The following is a 16,975-nucleotide window of genomic DNA, read 5'->3' as shown; positions in this document are numbered from 1 at the left end:
GATACTGATGCGGGCATCCGGCCCCCCACGCAGATCTTCCTGGGTCGGAGGCGCTGACGAAGGAGTGGCGGCCGAATGGCGAGCAACAGCCGCCGCTCGCCGCGCCCTCCGCCTTGACGACACGGAGCCGGTGGTAGCAGCGCCAGAGGTCTTGGTGGCGGAGGACCGCCCACCAGCACCTAGGCGCTGCCGTGCCGTCATGACCAAGTTGGCCACGTCGTCCAGCCAACGTTGGGCTGGAGACTCCGGGTCAGGGACAATGGGCGGGTGACGTAGGAGCGCGCCCGCAGCTTGGAGCGCGCCCTGGGGCGTGCTGCCGTCGCCGTAGACGAGGAGACGACGCTCCCCATCTCGCCGCACTTCCCCATCACCCGTGGATGTCGAAGTCGCAGATCCTTCGACCCTCTCGAGCGCCTCCTCCCGCCTAGGACTTTGGCGTGGAGGGGGCGGTGGAGTACGAGCTCGACGGCGTGGGTTTGGCTCCCCGTCGTCACCGCTAACACTCGGAGAGAGGTTGTGCGCCTTTGCTTGTTCAGCCATTGGGCTGAACAGGAAAAGCTTGGCGCACACGAAAGAGTGCGAGAGCTTAGAAGAACACACGCAGAACCCCCTACCTGGCGCGCCAGATGACGGAGCGTGGGGCTCCTCACCGGGAGACCGCGCAGGCCCCCCTTTGCCGGTTCGGCCGAGGGCCCTGGGTGAGATTCTAAGCTCCTAGTCTGTGTGTGGAAGGTTCGCGAGAATGGAAAAAACACAAGACACGGGCGATGTATACAGGTTCGGGCCGCTGAGAAGCGTAATACCCTACTCCTGTGTTTTGGTGGATCTGTGTATGAAGAAGTTACAAAGTGCGAGCCAGCCCCCGATCGTTCCGGGATCGTTTTCTCCTCCTTCTTTTCCTCTAAGTGGGCAAGGTCCTCCTTTTATATCTCAAGGGGATACCACATGCACCATCTCTCTCTCTCTTTCTTTTGTGTGGGGACTCATCCTCTCTTCCCTCCAACTTGACTTCTCTTCATTAATGGACGGAGATTTGTATGGCTGCCGTCCGAATGACCTTCTGATGGGACGGCCCATACCTACCTCCACTTCCGCCGGAAGCAGGCGCGACGTGGGAACATGGCTGTCTGCTGACGACATGATCAGTGTCAGACCGGTCACAAATCGGTCATTCTTGTCCACCACGCGTCAGTTTATCAATCTGCATGTTCGCCCCTCTTCATACAATATCTTGCCTGTAATGGTTAGGATGAAGCCTGGCATATATCTGACCGGAACCAACGTGCCATCTCCAGGAGCTAACACGCCGGTTCCGGCTAGGGACGAGTGCTTGGAGGCTCTCATCCTGACGGGATGGGGCGAGGCGTGCGTCAGACCGCCTGTCGCCACCTAACCCACGATCTGATCGGTCTGTGACTGGTCACAGACCGGATAAACGAGTGCGCTGCACTGCGTTACATGCGGCGTGACGCGCTCGTCCAAACCGCAATAAATGTGGTTAGGTGAGCCCCGCTATGCTCACCTTCCCCATATACGCGGCGCAAAACCCACAAGGGGTCGGGGCGCCTCGGCCCTCGGGGCCGAGACGGGAGCGGTCCGACCCCTCGGGGAGACAAAGAGAAGGGCGGCCGTATCACCCTCGGGCCCGACCCCCCCGAGGGGGTTAGGCCACGTGGGTGATCGTGTCTGCCTCAAGTCTCTAAGTCATGATACTCCCGGTCCCATGTCACCGACAATTATGCATCTAGATGGGTTTTATTTTTTTTAAGAAAAAAGTTTGATTGAATTATATATTTTCAGAAATTAGACATAAATCCACATATCAGGATGTACACAGTTACATTAATAACATATCGATTAATCGTTCTATACAAATTCTAGAGTAAATATCATGTTTTTAGACCACTAATCTGCTGCTACCTAGAGCTTAAACAAGGCTTAGTATTACCTCACCTAGGCATATGTTTTAACTTGATCAAGATACATGGCTTACCTCGATTTTCATTGCATGCTTTTTAAATTATTAAACATTACATTCTGTATGAAAACTTTATATATATATATATATATATATATATATATATATATATATATATATATATATATATATATATATATATATATATATATATATATATATATATATATATATATATATATATATATATATATATATATATATATATATATATATATATATATATATATAAAATATGAATTTAAGTTGTTTTAAAACGAAAGATAAAATTATTCGTTAAGAGTATAATAATTAAAACTCAATTAATCATATATGCTAATGATTTTTTTCGTGTTTTATCTTTTATGTTTAGTGAGTACTCCCTCCGTATGCTAATGATTTTTTTCGTGTTTTATCTTTTATGTTTAGTGAGTACTCACTCCGTCCAAAAAAACAACTTAGTATTCGATGGGATGTTTTATAGTCCAATGAGTCTGTTTAGATTCGTTGGACTATAAGAGCAAGTATAATAGTAGGCTATAAGCCAGCTAAATGCTGAGATATAGGAGAGAAGAGAGGAGAGAGGAGAAACGGGCTGTAAACTAATAACCGGCTTAGACACAAGAACAAAAAAAACTCTGTGAGAGAGACAAGTGGGCCATGTATCAATTGTAAAGAGCTAACTATTTATATGAGTAGGCTAAGAGAAGGCTATAAAGAACCTTATAGTCAACAGGTCGGCTGTATTATTAGCCTTGCTCTAAAACATCACATCTAATACATTGGTTTTTAAAGAGAGTAGAAACAAAAGCCAAAGCCACCTGGGTCCTGGGAGGCGTTGTTGCGTATATGAACCGCAAAGAAAGGAACCACGTCAGCTGGTCTAGTGGTCTCCCTGTCCTCCAAAAACCAAACCCTATGATCACGCGACACGCCATGATCTGATCCAGCTCCCAGACGTTACTAGCTCGTCGTCGACGTCGTCTCTGCAGATGTACGTGTCTAATTAAACACACACACACACACAAATTACGCTTTATTAGCGTATTAAAGCCTCTGATTAACGGTGATTAATTAGCTAAGGATTGTAGTCCACACAAGCTCATCTCTCATGATCATGACCCCACACCATGGGAATCTTTTAACGGGCGACGATCGGAGCCACGAGCGCTCCGGTGCCTAACTCCCTAAAATCATTTTTCTAGTTAATCGCATGGTCTCCATCGGCCATCGCATGCTGTCACCTCTCCTACCCTCACAAATATAAAAATGCCAACAAAAGGTTGATCAGATTCTTTTTTTTCCTTTTTTCTTTTTGCGTCCCATGCCATGACCATGAGAAGATTTCTTACTGTAGCATGTGTAAAAAAATCATATACTACTCCATCCCAAATGAATTGTATTTATAGTATTTAGAATTTGTCTTAAAATAATTGTCGCTACAGAGTATTAACTGTTCTATCAATCACTCCTCATTTAAATTTTTATCCTATATATTCTACCCTTAGTTACTTTCCTACTCTCACGTAATATGTCATTTAATGAGAGACATTATAGTTTTCTTCTCAAATCTTAATATATGCTAAACAATCTACAATTACAATTATTATGATACGGAAATGGTACTATATATATGAACCATGTATCATTTAGGACTAGTTTTTGTCCTACCAATTCTTTGTTAGTAGTACTTTTAAACAGTGTTTCTAGATATTGGATTGGTGCCCATTTTTACTAGCTCCATCTGTTAGGTAGTAGCAAATTTGTCCTACCAAATTTAATGGTGCCAAAAGTTGATAGTGTCAAAAGTTGCTTAAAATTTGACACTATCAATATTTTGGTATGGCTCTAAACCAAACTGGCTGTGATTTGTTGTGTAACTGTGCTATTGAGATTGTTGTTCAAATCATTTTATATTATGTAAGAAAGATTGATCTTGACAAAAGAAGGATGGTCAGATCAATCAGGTGTGTCATCCTTGAAAAAATGTATATATAAATTAGGTGCATCATATGCTGATATGCATGTGGACCTGCATCACCAGAAAAGGAAATGCATCATTATCTAAACTAATCATCTAATAATCAGGATTTGGTCCATACATACAGAGCATGATGAAAAGAGAAGCTAGCTAATAGACAGATCAAATAGATCGATTTGACACTGGATAACATTTTCATAAGCAATAATTCAGTGGACATTCCATCACTCATGGCCCCATACAAACTAGAGATAGAGTGAACAGGAAAACAACATTATTCATACTAATTATGTCTATCTCTCTATCTCCCAATCCAAAAGCTCAAATTGGAGATTAATTAGAAAATTCCAAACCGAAAGAAACCAAGCAACTAGCTTAGGTAGAAACTTTTCCTTCAGGAGAGGTGAAAGAATATTTCTCTTTTGACCCCAAAAAAAGTAGAAAAAAAATCTGGCCTCTCTCTTCGAAGGCGACGAGGTTTTTGTGGACAAGGATCACTCTACGACTCCCCAACCAACGGCTCAGGTATGTCCATAATTTCATTAAGCACACAAGCTACTCCCTCCGTTTCGAAATATTTGACACCGTTGACTTTTTAGCATATGTTTGACCGTTCGTCTTATTTAAAAACTTTTGTGAAATATGTAAAATTATATGCCTACATAAAAATATATTTAACAATGAATTAATGATAGGAAAAGAATTAATAATTACTTAAATTTTTTGAATAAGACGAACGGTCAAACATATGCTAAAAAGTCAACGGCGTCAAATATTTTAAAACGGAGGGAGTAATTAACTAAGAATTATTTACCTGTCGTTTAACGGTGGCCGCTAGCTCGTCAGAAGAACAGATAATATATTTCGGGCATCACTCCAACATGGTTTTTTTTTTAGATAATCACTCCAACATGGTATAGAATAATACTCCTAGTGTCATGTGAAAAGTACACCTGAATGGTGGTTTATTCACAAGTGGTAATTGTTTTTTTTGTTAATTGGGATGGTTGGCGACGAGAAAGATCGGAATGGAAGGGGATTGGGTGGATATGTTAGAGAAATTTGTCATGTGTGTCATATTTTGTTAGATAGACACAAGGTTCAGTTTGATCTAGGGAAATGATCAGATCATGTTGCCCGGGAGTACATATTTTAGGTGTTAAAAGTTAGGAAAAGTCTATACGTACTCACTTTTTCTTACTAAATTTTTACTAACACTGACATATCATGCTATAAGTGTATCTAGATTTTTTTTATAACTTTCATCTACTTGAATTAAACGGTTGAGATGATTGTTAGTACAAATTTAGTAAGAAAAATTTAGTACGTGTAGCGGTGCTCTAAAAGTTACGTCAGTTAGATGAGGGATTAACTCTTGCGCCGACTGCCCATTGGTCAGCTTCCGTACGACAATTGTTCTGCGTATAATAGAAGATATAATTATACTTATTAGCTAAAATTTAAATTTTAAACCTTATATTTAGAAATTTTTTTAGGTTTTACTTCATCGTAGTTTATTTTTTAACCTTTACTTTTAGATTATTAAGAACACATATAAAAAAGTTTTATTCATAAATTATTTTTTATTTACAAATAAGTCGTTTTGCTTTTTTCTCTAATATGCCAAATGATGGGACTTTTAAATTTAGAACAATTTGTAGGGCATCATATTACTTGTGCTAATTGCAGCTGTTTTCCTTGTTGAGATAATGAGTTAAAACCCGATCTCTACTTTGTAAATGGATTACACGGCCAAAAGTTTATACAAGAGTGCTTAAGAGTTAAGACTCAACCCCTTACACGAAGAACATGTCTCAAACAAAAGTTAACCAACCAAAAAAAAAATACAAAGTTAAGTTTCTAATCTCCTCCCGATGTTCCTGTTGAAGAAACACTTTTTCTTTAACACAATGTCATCCTCCAATTTAAGCAACATAGACCAAAACTGCGCCCAATGAATCTCCCTAAAAGTTACCTATATATTTTTTTTAAACAATAAAGTTTTAACACACCATTAAAAACCACATCGTTCCTGTTTGACCATATCGCTAGCCAACACTTGATATTTTACCTTAGGTTGAACACCATTATCCTTCCCTTGGCCAACACAGCTCCGAGAGTAAGCTACATAGAAGTTAGAATGTTACAATGTGATTATAATATTATAGTTATAGCTCAATTAAATATAGTTATACTCTAAGTTATATATGAAAAATAATTCAATAAAAAACTGTGACTTCAGCTGAGTTTAGTTCCAAAAAACTTTCATACACATACAAACTTCCAACTTTTCCGTCACATCGTTTTAATTTCAACCAAACTTTAAATTTTAGCGCGAAATAAACACACCTGAATCTTTAAAAAAAGAACTTTGTAAAAAAAAAACCATGTTGGAGTGGAGTATTTAGTAGTACAAACGAGCGGGAAAAGGTCAAAGTAAAATCCTACTAGTCGATGGGGGCGAGGAGAGGAGAGCGAGGCACAGCCACCACCAAAGCCGGTGGCCGCGGGTCCTCTTTAAATACAGGCCACACTCCCCTCGCACTCTCGACTCATTCCAATCCACATCGTCTCGCTCCCAACCAAACCTCCCCCCTCGCCGTCCGCGCGCGCGCCCGCGGTTTCCCCCGCTCGCCGCCGGTTTCCCCCGCTCGCCGCCGGTTTCCCCGAAGCGCGCCGCGCCCGCGCCTGCGCCCGCCGGTCGCCATCGCCATCTCGCCCTCGCGCGGAGACTGGTGTCCCTGTTTTGCTCTGTAGTATAAAGCCACGCAAACCCCCGCCAGGTGTTCGACCGAGTGACACAAGAGTCCAGCCTCTTGCAACCTGTAATGGAGGTCGGCAACGGCAAGTGCGGCGGTGGTGGCGCCGGGTGCGAGCTGTGCGGGGGCGTGGCCGCGGTGCACTGCGCCGCTGACTCCGCGTTTCTTTGCTTGGTATGTGACGACAAGGTGCACGGCGCCAACTTCCTCGCGTCCAGGCACCGCCGCCGCCGGTTGGGGGTTGAGGTGGTGGATGAGGAGGATGACGCCCGGTCCACGGCGTCGAGCTCGTGCGTGTCGACGGCGGACTCCGCGTCGTCCACGGCGGCGGCGGCGGCGGCGGTGGAGAGCGAGGACGTCAGGAGGAGGGGGCGGCGCGGGCGGCGTGCCCCGCGCGCGGAGGCGGTTCTGGAGGGGTGGGCGAAGCGGATGGGGTTGTCGTCGGGCGCGGCGCGCAGGCGCGCCGCCGCGGCCGGGGCGGCGCTCCGCGCGGTGGGCCGTGGCGTCGCCGCCTCCCGCGTCCCGATCCGCGTCGCGATGGCCGCCGCGCTCTGGTCGGAGGTCGCCTCCTCCTCCTCCCGTCGCCGCCGCCGCCCCGGCGCCGGACAGGCCGCGCTGCTCCGGCGGCTGGAGGCCAGCGCGCACGTGCCGGCGAGGCTGCTCCTGACGGTGGCGTCGTGGATGGCGCGCGCGTCGACGCCGCCCGCCGCCGAGGAGGGCTGGGCCGAGTGCTCCTGATCCGCCGCCGCCGCCGGCCACCGCACGACGAATCTTCCGGCCGCCTGAGATAGAAAGTACTAAAAATGCGAAACTTGTGGGCAATGATTGTTTGTTTGCTTCCTCCCTAATTAATTAAATTAATCTCAAATTCTTAATCACCATCAAGGACCCAAAAATCTTGTGGTTTAGGAAGGCCTCTCTTGTGGTTAACATCAAATCACAAGTCTAAATCCAAATGGATGGGACTCTAATTTTTCTGTGTAGTATTAGTATACAATGATGATAGTACAATTTGATTTGTTATTAATTGGTTATTAATTAAAGGTGATTTGATCAACTAGACTTTATGTGGTCAAGAATGTCTCCCTGTATTGTATAGTACCAACTACCAACTCGATATTTTTTTCCTTCCAATCTTTGCTAGTCCTGTCTTGTGTTTGGTGTTAGTTGGTATCTCAATGTACTGGGCTTACCACTTGTATGGACAGTATTGTTAGCACTAACAACAGTGTGTACCCCCCAGTCGTGTTAGCTTGAATGGGAAGAGCCAATGATCAAGGAATGCTGTCCTCATGTCTTGCCGATCGCTTTTGAGCCGATAGCACGTGCTACCTCCCTCCTAAAATATTACAACTCAATGGCTTATTTGGTTTGAGAGAATTTCAACCCATGAAAATAAAAAAAAGTGGAGAAATAGTAATACACGAACCCATTAATCCATAGAAATTTTTTTGAGTGGATGAATATTTTTATATATTTTCTCTCTACGACTTGTAAGAAAGGAACATTTTCATTTGATTTTCCTATATCTTATTCATACAAATCCCAAATGGTACTTGTAGAAACTAATCCATAAAAATTAAAATCCTTTACTTTATCTCCAAACCGAATAAACCCTAAGGCTACGTTCGTTCTGTCGTGTTGGAGAGAAATTTTTAGCGTACGTGAAACGAGAAAGATGACTAACACATGTTTAATTAAGCATTATTATTATAAATTTAAAAAATAAATTTATTTTATTTTCATAAATAACTTCTATATAGAAACTTTTGTAACAGACATATCATTTAGCATTTTAAAAAACATACTAACAAAAATCGAAATTGAAGTTTTAAGTTGAAAAAAAAACTAGGCCTAATACAAAATGAGACATACTCCCTCCGTTCCACAATGTAAGTCATTCTAGCATTTTTCACATTCATATCGGATATCTATTTAGATTCATTAACACCAATATAAATGTGGGAAATGCTAGAATGACTTACATTATGAAACGAAACGAATGAAGTATTTAACATGAGGAACAAGAGGGAGTGAAGCAGATAGGAAAAAAAAAAGGCCTCGTGGTGGCCTCTCGTAGCGATCGTACGCGAGACGGCGAGAGAGGCGGCTTCAACTGCGTACGCGCGTGAGTGAGCGACACGGTGAGCACGGCCACGCGGCCCAGCAGGAGGGAGCGTCGCACCTGACCTGGTCCCTCCCTCCCGCCCCCGGCGACCTTCAACTCCACCTAACTGCAACTTTTTAGTGCTATGGGCTTATTTGATTCTTTTACTGTGGGTGTGTTTTAGTTCACGCTAAAATTAAAAGTTCCGTTGAAATTAAAACGATGTGATGAAAAAGTTGAAAGTTTATGTCTGCAAGAAAGTTTTGATGTGATAGAAAAGTTAGAAGTTTAAAGAAAAAGTTTACAACTAAACTCGGCCTGTGTTTAGTTCCCTTCAACTTCCAACTTTCCTGTCACATCAAATGGAGTATTAAATGTAGAAAAAAAACCAATTGCACAATTTACATGTAAATTGCGAGACAAATCTTTTAAGCCTAATTACGCCATGATTTGACAATGTGGTGCTACAGTAAATATTTACTAATAACAGATTAATTAGGCTTAATAGATTCATCTCACACTTTGCAAACGAAATCTATAATTTATTTTGTTATTAGTCTACGTTTAATACTTCAAATATGTGTTCGTATATGTCAATTTTTTTTGCCAAAACAACTAGACTCGGCCTTTAGCCTACCAATTCATCGACAATGCCAAAGCAATATTAAAATATTAGTAAAGTAAAATTATTCAGCTAACATTTGGATTGGTACCAATATAAAAGTCAAATTCTCATAGTATAGTGAAGAAACTTCTAGAATATGATCAAATAAGATAAATAAGATAAGATAAGAGCACTACCAAACGTTTGACCTCAATCCAAACTAATACACATATTATACTTTTTTCTTAGTATTATGGGAAGAAGGTTAACCTTAACAAAGTTTTTTTTCAAGCTTCTTGTCCACTTTAAAGATTGGTAACTGAAAATCTAATTGTTCTAAAAAAAACTGAAAATATACTCCAGTAAGAAAAAAAACCATGTAAAATTCTCTCCATTACAGAGCCACATGGTAACTGCGGTAACATATGAGACGTTACATTTTTTTTTTCTTTTTGTGGCTGTAGTGAACAATGCCCAATTATGGTAGTAACACCCACTTTGTAAGGGCAACATGAGAATCTCTCGGCATCATATAGCATGCAACTATGTCTAGCATAATACTACCTCATTCCCTAAATGTTTGACGCCGTTGATTTTTTTAAACATATTTGACCGTTCGTCTTATTCAAAAACTTTTGTGAAATATGTAAAACTATATGTATACATAAAAATATATTTAACAATGAATCAAATGGTAGGAAAAGAATTAATAATTGCTTAAATTTTTTGAATAAGACGAATGGTCAAACATATTTTAAAAAGTCAACGGTGTCAAACATTTAGGGATGGAGGGAGTAATATTTAAGCCCTTTTCAAAATGCATGAATTTTACTGTTTTAGAGTTTTATAGCTTCGAATTTTACATAACTTTTAACCAATGGATATAGCCCGTTTTAAATAAAATAACCATAAGAAAAATAGACAAACATGCCGACAATTGTAAATATAGAGAGACAAAATAATTCTAAAATTTAACTTTGGTATAGAGTAACTGACTATGAGTGCTACATAGACGGTAAGTGTAAATGTACTGTAACTGAGCGTAATAACAAATTGGATATACAAGAACATAAAACTTGGTACAAAATCATACGAACGGAAAAGCAAAAGATAGAAGCCAAAAATCTATCGGAAGTAAAATAGCAAAATCGTTCAACTTTTATATGAACAAAAAGGAAAAAAAAAGTTACATATTCCAAGGCAGAAACTTACCAGTACTATACGAAAAAGGCCATTAATCTGGCCCTAAGCCCGGCCCATCTATCCACTTCGGGCCTCCCTGCCATCATCCACCCCGACCTCCGCCTCCGCCTCCGCCCGCCGCCGACGACTCTCCGACTCCCACTCCACCTCCAATCGAACCCCACCCGCCGCCGCCGCCGGAGGCGTCTACCCCTGCTCTCCTCCCCCGCGCGCCGCCGATCGAATCCGCAAGCCGCGATGGATTCCCTTCTTGCCAACTACGCCTCTTCCGACGACGAGGCCGACGAAACCCTACCCACTCCTCCCGCCGCCGCCGCGGCCCGACCGAAGCCGCCCTCCGGTGGCGGCATCTTCTCGTCGCTCCCGCAGCCCAAGTCGGCGCTCCTCTTCTCCTCCCTCCCGGCGCCCAAATCCGGGCCCGTCTTCTCCGCCATCCCGCCTCCCAAGTCCTCCTCCGGGAACCCTAAGCGGGTCGTGCAGTTCCGCCCGCCTCCGATCCGCCAGCCCACGGGCGAGAGCTCCGACGAGGAGGACGACGACGCCGAGAAGCGCCGCCCTAGCGAGGCCGAGCCGCGCCCGCCCGTATCCGCGGGCACGGGGCCTGTCTCTTCGTTCCTCCCGCCGCCCAAGCGCTCCCTCGGGCTCGGCGGTGGCGGCGCCGCCAGGAGGTCGGCCATAGACACCGCTGCGCCGGAGAGGTCGAATGTTGTCGCCGCTGGTCCATCGTCCTCGGCCGTCAACGCAATTGCCCCCGAAAGGCCTGATACTACCTCTGCCGATGATGAAGACGATGAATCGAATGGGAGCAGCGATGACGATGAGATGCCTGTGCCGGAGGAGCAGCAGGAGCAGCTCGCTGTTGATTCCGAAGCTGGACAGCAGCAGCAGAATCAGCAGCAAAGCTATGATGCTGGAGTTGGGAGCAGTAATGGACAGGAAGGCTACGCATGGGATCCAAATTACTACGCCAATTACGGTGCAAACTATGGCTGGGATCCGAGCGGCAATGTGAACTATGGGACTGAAGCGCAGTATGCGGCATATGGAGGAGAGCACGGTGGAGTGTATGGAAATACATACGGAGTAGAACATGGTGATGGATATGGGCATTCGACGGAAATGGCATATGGAGGGGGCTATGCTGGTGGGTACGAACATAATGCGGCTGCAGCGACAGCACCGCCAATCCAGCAGCCAATACTGCCACCGGAGGTTGGTAGGATTGGAGGGAAGAGAGGTAGGAGCGATATGCCGGCAGAGATTTTAGAGGTTAACCAGGCAGAGCTGATGAAGAACCGACCGAGGGAGGATAAGTCCAAGCTCACTGGGATGGCCTTCGGCCCTAGTTACCAGGTACCGAGTCAGCTTGTTATGATTTCTACTTAGCTTGCAGCATTATTGTTATGTTCGATTATTTTTCTGGCAAGTATCACATGTAGTACATAATAGGATGAGATTTCTAGAGTAGCTCACTCTCTTGCCAGTAACTGTAATCTTTTATCCATTACTATGACTGGTTAGAGCACCCGACACTGTAGTTATTCCTACAAATGGTTTGTTGGTACCAAGATAATTGGCTTATTGGTTAAGCGATACAGTAGTATTTATTTGACTTGCTTGTGATCAGTTTAGAATGCTGCAAGCTCCCAAGCAAGTATTTATTGGAGGACATAGGCAGAATCATGATACAGTGGTTCTTTCTTATTGTAATTTTGCAGTTCATTATGTCAGCCATATTATTGATTGCTGATAACCTCTGTAAGGACATAATTTGATAATTATGTTACTTATGGTTCATACAGCGTTTCTGTTGGTGGGTGCCTGGGTGGTGGCTTTATGCTATTTGCATGTACTATTAATAACATTTGATCTACTTTTATTTGGCCAGTGACTGTAGGCTAGATCTGGTTCTGTATAAAAGGTTTAAATTATAGTGGGTGGAAAGGGTATTAGGTTAACTTATGTACATATGGAACATATATCACAGCTTCCCAGTGTGAACTATAGGATTTCAGTTGGAAAGCAATAGGAGTGATGTTTTTTGCAGATCCAACATCCCTTATCAGTGACCAACAATCTTAGTTATTACTTCCTCCGTTTCACAATGTAAGTTATTCTAGCATTTTCCACATTCATATAGTTATATCTAGATTCATTAAGAACTATATGAATGTGGGAAATGCTAGAATGACTTACATTGTGAAACGGAGGGAGTAATTAACATTGAAATGATGGTGGAAAGGAAATTTGTCAAAAAAGATGGATTCTATAAGTTTCCAACATGATTAAAGTTGCAATTGCCATAAGGTGTTTATATGTCATCATGTCCACCGTTAGTTTGAAAAGATCTAAATTGTGAGTGAGCATCATGAGCTCATAAGTGATAAGATATCATTTTTGAAAAACCAAACCATATTTGCATCGCTAATTAAGTAAGGATCGTTCTAACCCAAGATTTCTATCTTGAACGCAGCCCGCCCCTTCAGCAAAAGGAAAGCCCTCCAAGCTGCACAAAAGAAAGCACCAGATTGGTTCTCTATTCTATGACATGAAGCAAAAGGAGATGGAGCTTGCCGAGAGGCGTTCCAAGGGATTCCTCACAAAAGCAGAGACTCAAGCAAAGTATGGATGGTGAGCATGGTACGTCGGGCATAGGATGGAATTGAACAGTGTATTTCGGTTTTGTTGTCTAATTATTTTGTTGTAAATTGTTCTTGATAATATAAACTGGAATTTAAAACTAGTCGTTGGAAGCAACCTTTTGCACCATTCGATGGGGAACTACTCTTTGCTTTGCCAAGAGAGGCATTTCTTGCAGTAGTAACTAGAAATTCTGAGATAATTTGATCACTTGCAATGACAAATTGTGCCAATTGTGCGCTCATCTATGAGGCAACCAATTAGCCTGCCGACAAAAGGGGCAAGGTCCAAGGCATCCAATGTTGCACTCATCTATGAAACAACCTGCAATCCATGCGAGAAGGACGACAAGGAGCCTCGCATTGTGGGTTCGATTTAGGGAGGAAATGTTTGTGGGTTCGATTTTGGGAGGAATTGTGGGTTCGATTGCGTGACCACGAAAGGATATCGAAAGCTCGACAACGGCTGGTTCTACCTTAGACGGACGGTATGGGCTCTGTTGGATTGCATTGCTTTCAATTTGATCTTCCCGTTGGACAGGAATTCAGCAAGTACAGCGGCCAAAACTTGAATTCTCGAAAAAAAAAGGATTTTCGTTTCAAAAGATTAAAAATAAAGTAAACCGTGATGGCTTCATCAGGTTGACAACTTGATATGACGAGAATGAACCACAACCTTGCAGGATGACAGAATATCAGTGCATGTCAATCCATGGGCTGTAGCCTGTTAGAATAACAAAAGATCAGGCCGAAAACTCTGATTGCTACAATCTTTAGCGATGGATACACAAGCAAAAAAAAGACATGAGATGAAGTCTTGCAAGCTTAAGAAAAGGCCACAAAATCACCACGTGATTAATGACATACAAACTGCATCAAAACAAAGCAGATGCAAATGTTATGCCTATAAGATGAGAAAGGCAGGGAAATACATTAAACGACCGACAAAGCTGTCATTAGAGTATATATCGAAGCAGCTGTGCTCAAATTAACTGAAAAAGTTTTTAATCACAATGCATGCACTTCCAGTTTGAAGTTGCTTATGATAAGATGCATAGGAATGTAACAATAAACTGGAAAGTTTTTTGCTGACTTTCCGTACAAAATAAACCATCAAACGAACATCATCACAACTCCAGGTAGCTCATCGGTGGAAGAACAGAAATTCTGTTAGATCGAATCAACCACAGACAAACCCCAAGTCCTGCAATACAGCATAGATAAAACAGGGCATGTAGTCAGCCTTCACATCAGTTGCAGTGGGGTTCGTATGACAACATTTAAATCATGAACATTCGAGTATGAGCTTGGAGTGGATAGAGACATTGCATAATTAAAAGGTGCATTGCAGATTGGAGTGGCTAGAGACATTGCATAATCAAAAGGTGCATTGCAGACCTTCCCTTGTGAATAACTCCTCTACAGTAGAGGCATACATTACTCCTAAATCACATTATATCAGCATGTTGGAAGTTCAACAAAACATTATATCAGTTTGACTGTTTGAGTGCCCGTTTGTTCTTCTTAAAAGAAGATCTGCCAATCATTGATCTAACCAGGTAGCAATTGAACTCATGCAACTTTGAAGAGGATTACATAAAATGCTGCAACTACGCTATTATATATTGTACTAAGGTTATTTCACAGATATATTGTACCAAGGTTATTTCACAGTATACCAAGGTTAAGTCAGAAGATGCTCGTTTCATATGGTGTGACAGCAATATGCATAATTTCAACTAATTTCATTTCAATTATGCAAAACAGACATGAACAACAAGGCCTATGCACTGACTCAAAAAATAGCTGTGACTCTCCTCCTCACTACATTTATACTACAATAAACAGCGAAGATGCATCCATTCACACAGCAAATGCTTCAATCCATACACTACACTAAAGATTATCAATAAATATGTTTGCTTCAATCCATACACTACACTAAAGATTATCAATAAATATGTTTCACCCTTTCAAGACAAGCAAACAAAGCAAAGCGTGAAATGCACAAAATTAGTAGATCTCTGCAGGACTCGATATATATTTAAAGTTGTAACTTGTTGCGGTGGAGAGGCCTGCTGATATCCAAGCAGTACTATGTCAAAGGATAAATGGATCACGACCACCAAACCAATTCAGTTGTACTAAAAACCTAATAATCAAAGTTACTCCTTAAATCTATCATTTACCTTTTCCTATAACCTATATTATCCTCACCGTGGTGGAAATGGAGCAACATACGATCCAAAAAAATTCCTAATCAAAGTTACTCCTTAAAAAACAAAAAATTCCTAATCATTTGTTTTTTCCTATGAAACAAATTTAATTCTATGAAAAACTAATTAAACTTACTCCTGAAAAGCTAGTATCACTTTTTTCCCTATAATAATCCAGATCCCTCTCCTGCACCGTGATTGAAATGCATTAAAAAAAAATCCCCAACCACTCGTGATAGATTTTAAGAATAGAAACATTTCCTCATATCTCCATAGCTAACATTTCCAATCTAACCATCCCAACGGCACCGAACGAAACAATCGGGGAAAATCCCAGATCAGATCAGGGGAGGCAAGGAGACGGGGGAACCCTCACCTGACCTCGGATCTAGTGGTGGGCGGCGCCGGCGGCGCCCTGCCTCTCGAGCTCCTCGAGGTGGGCGAGGTGGCGGCGCTCCTTGGGGAGGTTGATGAGGTAGGAGAAGGCCATGAGGCCGTAGATGACGTGGAAGAGCGGCTCCGGCGAGCTGGTCTCGATGTACTTGTCGATGTAGCGGTCGACGGCCTGGTCGCTGCTCTTCTTCACGTTCTCCCAGCTCAGCCGCGGCTTCAGGTACCCCGGCACCTCCCGCACCTTCATCCCCCGGATCTCGCTGATCAGGGCTCGCAGCGCCATGGATGGATCTCTCCGATCTCGATCTCTCCTCTTCCCCTTCCTCGCAACGTCAGGGCTCGCGGCTAGGGTTTGGTGGCTTCCGAGACGGGAGGAGGAGGAGGAAGGGTGGGTGGGTGGTCAAGGGATGGATTTGTTCGCTACGGGGTGGGGATGGGTTGGGCTGGGCTAGGCTGGGCCGACCTGGGCTTGTGTGACAGACATGTGTAGAGGCTCACTGTTTCGGAAAAGGAAAATGTATACCGAAGGTCCCTCAACTTGTCATTGAGTTATAAAATCGTCCCTCGACCTTAAAACCGGATACAACGCATCTCTCAACTTACAAATCCAGTGCAAGTTCCCTCGGTGGTTTTTGACTCCGATTTTATTCGACGTGTCAGCTGACTCAGATGGTCGGTAGGATGTCCTCCTTCCTTCAGGCGAGGAATGCATTGACCTCAAGCATAGGATGGCGAGGTCGGGCTCGGCCTCCTCCTCAGGCAGCATTGAAAATATTGCTGAAGACCGAATTTCAACGCAAAAATATCATAACCGACAAATTCGGTCTCAGTCTCGGTCTCGGTCCTAACCGAAATTTAGCAACATTTTCATTAATGAAATTTTTCGGTTCTAATATTTTTGCGTTGAAATTCGGTCTTCACCTTTCAAAAACCGAAATGACCGAAAGACCGAAGACCGAGACCACAAATTTCGGTCTAACCAAATGCCCACCCCTACTTGTCGAAGCTCTTGCTACCGGCAAGGAGAGGAGTAGGGTGCGGGGACTAGGGTTACGACGGCTGTGGGGTGGCTTCACTGATGAAGATAAAACTAGCATGTGGAGAGAGATGGGAAAG

The 16,975-nt window shown here is 43.2% G+C and overlaps 3 protein-coding genes across 4 annotated transcripts; 2 read left to right on the top strand and 1 right to left on the bottom strand.

The window, feature by feature from the left end:
• Positions 1-6,487: 6,487 nt before the first annotated feature.
• On the top strand, positions 6,488-8,003 carry LOC4328476 (B-box zinc finger protein 32). Its single transcript, XM_015768054.3, has one exon. The coding sequence runs from the start codon at positions 6,767-6,769 to the stop codon at positions 7,433-7,435; it is 669 nt and encodes a 222-aa protein (XP_015623540.1). The 5' UTR covers positions 6,488-6,766; the 3' UTR covers positions 7,436-8,003.
• A 2,667-nt stretch (positions 8,004-10,670) lies between these two features.
• Positions 10,671-13,380, top strand: LOC4328475 (uncharacterized). The gene is made up of 2 exons (XM_015767337.3): positions 10,671-11,964; positions 13,085-13,380. Exons 1-2 carry the CDS (start codon positions 10,849-10,851, stop codon positions 13,244-13,246), a joined length of 1,278 nt encoding a protein of 425 aa, XP_015622823.1. The 5' UTR covers positions 10,671-10,848; the 3' UTR covers positions 13,247-13,380.
• Positions 13,381-14,075: 695 nt separating this feature from the next.
• LOC9268832 (uncharacterized) lies at positions 14,076-16,202 on the bottom strand. Of its 2 annotated transcripts, none has more exons than XM_015771858.3 (2): positions 15,843-16,202; positions 14,076-14,454 (listed from the first exon to the last, which is right to left on the bottom strand). In XM_015771858.3, exon 1 carries the CDS (start codon positions 16,140-16,142, stop codon positions 15,855-15,857), a length of 288 nt encoding a protein of 95 aa, XP_015627344.1. In that variant the 5' UTR covers positions 16,143-16,202; the 3' UTR covers positions 14,076-14,454; positions 15,843-15,854. The 2 variants fall into 2 exon arrangements, with proteins under 2 accessions (XP_015627344.1, XP_015627345.1); XM_015771859.3 differs by having other exon boundaries at positions 15,848-16,202.
• Positions 16,203-16,975: the final 773 nt, after the last annotated feature.

The sequence above is a fragment of the Oryza sativa genome, chromosome 2 (genome assembly GCF_034140825.1).
Source record: "Oryza sativa Japonica Group chromosome 2, ASM3414082v1".
NCBI lineage: Eukaryota > Viridiplantae > Streptophyta > Magnoliopsida > Poales > Poaceae > Oryza > Oryza sativa.
This window is presented reverse-complemented; position numbering and strand designations above follow the sequence as displayed.